Source organism: Sorex fumeus, unplaced genomic scaffold (genome assembly GCF_029834395.1).
Source record: "Sorex fumeus unplaced genomic scaffold, SorFum_2.1 ptg000032l, whole genome shotgun sequence".
In the NCBI taxonomy this organism is placed as follows: domain Eukaryota; kingdom Metazoa; phylum Chordata; class Mammalia; order Eulipotyphla; family Soricidae; genus Sorex; species Sorex fumeus.
This window is the reverse complement of record NW_026606089.1, coordinates 11,223,823-11,227,553: the sequence shown is the minus strand read 5'-3', so window position 1 is coordinate 11,227,553 and position 3,731 is coordinate 11,223,823. Positions and strand designations below refer to the sequence as shown.

At 62.7% G+C, this 3,731-nt stretch overlaps 1 protein-coding gene across 1 annotated transcript; it reads right to left on the bottom strand.

The window, feature by feature from the left end:
• Positions 1 to 1,832: 1,832 nt before the first annotated feature.
• On the bottom strand, positions 1,833 to 3,523 carry OSM (oncostatin M). Its single transcript, XM_056116565.1, has 4 exons — positions 3,489 to 3,523; positions 3,178 to 3,287; positions 2,675 to 2,805; positions 1,833 to 2,354 (listed from the first exon to the last, which is right to left on the bottom strand). The coding sequence occupies exons 1-4, from the start codon at positions 3,521 to 3,523 to the stop codon at positions 1,833 to 1,835; spliced, it is 798 nt and encodes a 265-aa protein (XP_055972540.1).
• Between the last annotated feature and the right edge of the window lie 208 nt (positions 3,524 to 3,731).

Sequence of the window (3,731 nt, the reverse complement as noted above, 5' to 3'; positions counted from 1 at the left end):
TGGGCATGGCCCAACCCTTCCACCCACCATACCAAAAAAAAAAAAATCTGAGTCTTGTATTTTCATCCTTAAAGCATGTAGGGTCCTGCGGGGGCGCACCTCCCGGCTGGGTGTTAGTCCTATTTCCAGCCGCATCCCCAAGAATGGGGCAGCTCAGGGGCTGATGGTGCTTTTGCTGGTCCTGCCTTTGTAGCTGCCCTATGGCACCCCAGGGTCCGCTACACCCTCCTCTCTCCCAGCTGGGGCTCTGAGCATGAGGAGAGAGCCCAGCTTTCTGGGTGTTGAACGGAACCCTTCACTTGCCCAGGGCCATGGGTCTCAGACAGGCTGTTGCTATCAAGTCTGTTTCAGGGTCCCTGAGAGCTAGGACAGCAGGCACCATGTTTGCCATGCAGCTGACCCGGGTCAATCTCAGGTTCTGTGTTTGATCCCCCGAGAACTGACCCCTGAGTGCACACTCAAGGGTAAGCTCTGAGCACTGCCGGGGTGTGGACCAAACTATACATTGACACATCGTATGGTTTTATACACCAGAACTCAGGACAGATCCTCCAGAACCTCCCCCCACACGCACACGCACATCTGGGGGCTGAGTCACCCCCACACTCCATATAACCCCACAACATCTCCAGCATGGCAAGGTGGCCCATTCAGAATGTGGGAATGGGGGTCCACGGGCTGAGCTCCTTGGACGGGGCATGAACCTTCCCTTCCTGGACAGGGCAGCCCCTCCAGCGCATAGATCGTGGACACTTGTGGCCCGGCCACCTGGCCCCTTCTAAGGGACTCAGCATCTCCAAGTCCTCTCCCAAAGCAACAGAAACACAAGTATTTTTTCAAAACAAGACACGTTTTAAATATATATAGATACAATATTATTAACATAAATATACATTATAAATAAATCTTATAAATATAAAAATCTTTTTTTAAAAAAACGGATAAAAATCTATAAATTAGTCATGTTCTGTGGAAACAGCCCCCACAGTTAGGGTTTCAGTTTGAGGAAATTCCGTGCTTCACCAGCAGGGGGAGCAGCTGCAGCCAGGCCCCAAGAACTGGCTCTCCACGCACCCCAAAGGCCTCCTTCCACAGGAGTCTGCACCCAGAGTCTATCTGCACCACGAATCCCGATTTACACAGGGAAAAACATCCACTCCGGATCACAGAAGCCCAACAGCCGACCAGCAGAGAAAGCTTTGCCCCGTCTCGGATCTCCTCTGCTCACAGAGAGAACAGGTCCAGAGAGGTCAAGGGGCCTGCCCGAGGTCACACAGCAAGTTGGAGACCCAGCTAAGATCTGAACCCCCGTTTCTTGGATATCCCAGACCAGGACTCCTTCGCAGACCCTCTGGCCCTGTCACAGCTGCCTAAAGTGAGGTCACCCAGACATCCAGGTGTCTGGCCCGGGATGCGATGAGGCATAGAAGGCCAACTCAGGCTGGCCTCCCACCCCCACCCCCTCGGAGCCGGGCCGCCTCAGAAAGGAGGAAGTCTGGGGGTAACGTCCCTGCAAGTCATGAGAGGGAAGGGCCGCGGGCTGGGGGGGGAGCAGGGGGGCCAGTCTGGCAGTGAGTCAGCCTGTGTCATCAGATCCCTGAATCAATGGAAAGTTGGTCCCGCGTGGCCGGACCCGGCCGGGACTGGGGCGCTCTCGGGGTCTGGGGTTGCCAAATCACCAGTCTCATCCTGCAGCCCGCCAAGCCCCCCTCCCCTGGCAGTGCACTTCAGGGGGGCGTGAATGGAGGGGAGGGAGTGGGAGACCCCTCAGTCCCCAAGATGCCCTTGACGGTGCAACAGCAGAACTTCAGCCTATGGTGGAGTCCCAGAGGCTACCGGGCCCTGGACACAAGTTTCTTGCCCCGCCTGGAGGCTTTCATCCTCCAGGCTTGCTTCCAGAGGTCCAGGGGGGCGCTGTGTCTCCGGCTCCGGCTGGGGTGCGCCCCCCACTCCCCAAGCACCCGCCCGACTGAGTGGATAAAGCGGTGGTGACCTCTCAGGAGCCGGCAGCCATCCAGCTTGCGCTGAAGAGAGTTGGAGGAGGGGGTGGGCAAGGCCCCCGGGCCCTCCTGGGGGGGTCTGGCCGGCGAGGCATCGGGCAGCAGCTGGGCCATGCAGTGGACATTGTTCTGGAAGCCTTGGATGTACCTCAAGGCTGTGGTCATGGGCTGCGTTTCTGGGAGATCCTTAGGGAAGGTCTTCAGGAAGGAGGTGATTCTGTGCAGCCTGTCCTGGACAGTGCGCAGGAAGGCTGGCCGGCTGAGCGCCCGCAGGTCGTCCTCGCTGGGGAAGGCTCCGGGCTGCTCCCAGCAGTGATCCCTCAGGATGGACTTGTGCAAGCCTTGAAAGTGCATCTGGAGGAGAAAGCGGAATCGGGGCTGAGCCCGGCAGCCCCCTTTGCTCCCCAGCCCAGGGACAAGCCTGCTGCCCTGCCCTGCACCTCAGGGACGAGAGTGACAGGACTCAGGACGAGCTGGAGGTGGCCGGCTCAGCTCGCCGGCCCAGCGTAGGGAGGGAAGGCAGGGATGCACAACCCAGGCCTGCCGGGCAGGAAGCTGCACTGTCTCGGGCATCTCGGGGTAAGCAGCCCTGGACCGTCCTCCTCCCCACCCCCATCCTCCCTCCTGCTCCATGGTGGCGCCATTCGCTCCCACCTGGCCCCGGGGACACTCACGTAGGGGTCCAACAGCCTGCTGTGGTCCTGCAGCAGCACTGCCTGGATCTGCAGCTGCCGAAGCAGGTCTTGGTAACTGGGGCAGCTGCCTGCGGCGGGCCGGCTCAGGAGCAGGAGTCCAAGGGCCAGACCTGGGGGGAGGGAAAAGAGGTGGGGGGTCACAAGCTTTCCCAGGCAGGAAGTGCAGGAGTGGGATGCCTGGTGATGCTCAAGGGTGGTTCTGGGAGGCCCGCGGCCGGGTCCTGGGCACAGAACCCGGGCCCCCTGCATGCAAAGCCGCTTAACTGTCTCAGGCCCTTACCCAGGTCCTGTGCCCCAGAAGTGGGCAGCCTCAGGCACGCTGTGTGCAGAAGGGGCTGAGGGGGAGCAAGGCCACCCTGAGGCGCGTCTGGGGGCCGGACCAGGCTGCCCTTCCCTGCGAGGCTCCTCTCCGGAAAGGATGCCAAGATTCCCCTAAGAGCCTATGCCCGCTCCCGTTTTACCAAGGGAGGAAGCAGGCCCACCTCCGGACGGGTCCTGCCGGCCCTCTCCGGGTCTCCGGTCGCTGCAGGTCCCCCCAGCTGGAAGGTTCCGGGGGGCGGGCCCCGCCGCCCGCCGCCTCCCCGCACCCACCCTGCGGGCCCGGCAGCCACGTGGTCGGAAGGGGCCGTGGCGCAACGGGCGGAAGGCTGCGACCGCCCGCCCGGTTCCCCGTTTGCTCGGCCCCTGGGGAAGATGCTGATGGGCGGGCGGAGGGCAGGGCGGCCGGGCGTGCTGTCGACGGCAGAGCAGCCCTCGCCCCTCCCAGGTACCCGCTGCCGGCTGGGGGGCCCACCGGGCTGGGGGTGCCTCGTGGGTACGAGGCTCCATGCGGGACTGCGCGGGCCGAGGCGGCCCGGGCGGGGTGGGGGTGCCCGGTCGGTGAGATTGAAGGCGCCCGTGACGTCAGGCGGAGGGCGTGGCTCTCGCTGTGTGATTGAGCAGCTCGGGGCCCTGCCTGCCGGGCTCCCCATCCTGCACCCCGAGCGAGCGGGAAGAGGAGGCCTCGCGGGGTCCGAGGCGCGCAGGTACTCGCCGA

Bases quoted from the DNA above. Each gene is read 5' to 3' on its own strand.
- OSM (XM_056116565.1), bottom strand. From the start codon at position 3,523: ATGGAGCCTCGTACCCACGAGGCACCCCCAGCCCG. The intron at 2,806-3,177 runs GTGGGCCTGCTT...CCCTCCCCCCAG, and splicing joins CCGGCAGGACCCGTCCGGAG to GTCTGGCCCTTGGACTCCTG. The intron at 2,355-2,674 runs GTGAGTGTCCCC...TTTCTCCTCCAG, and splicing joins GCAGGCTGTTGGACCCCTAC to ATGCACTTTCAAGGCTTGCA.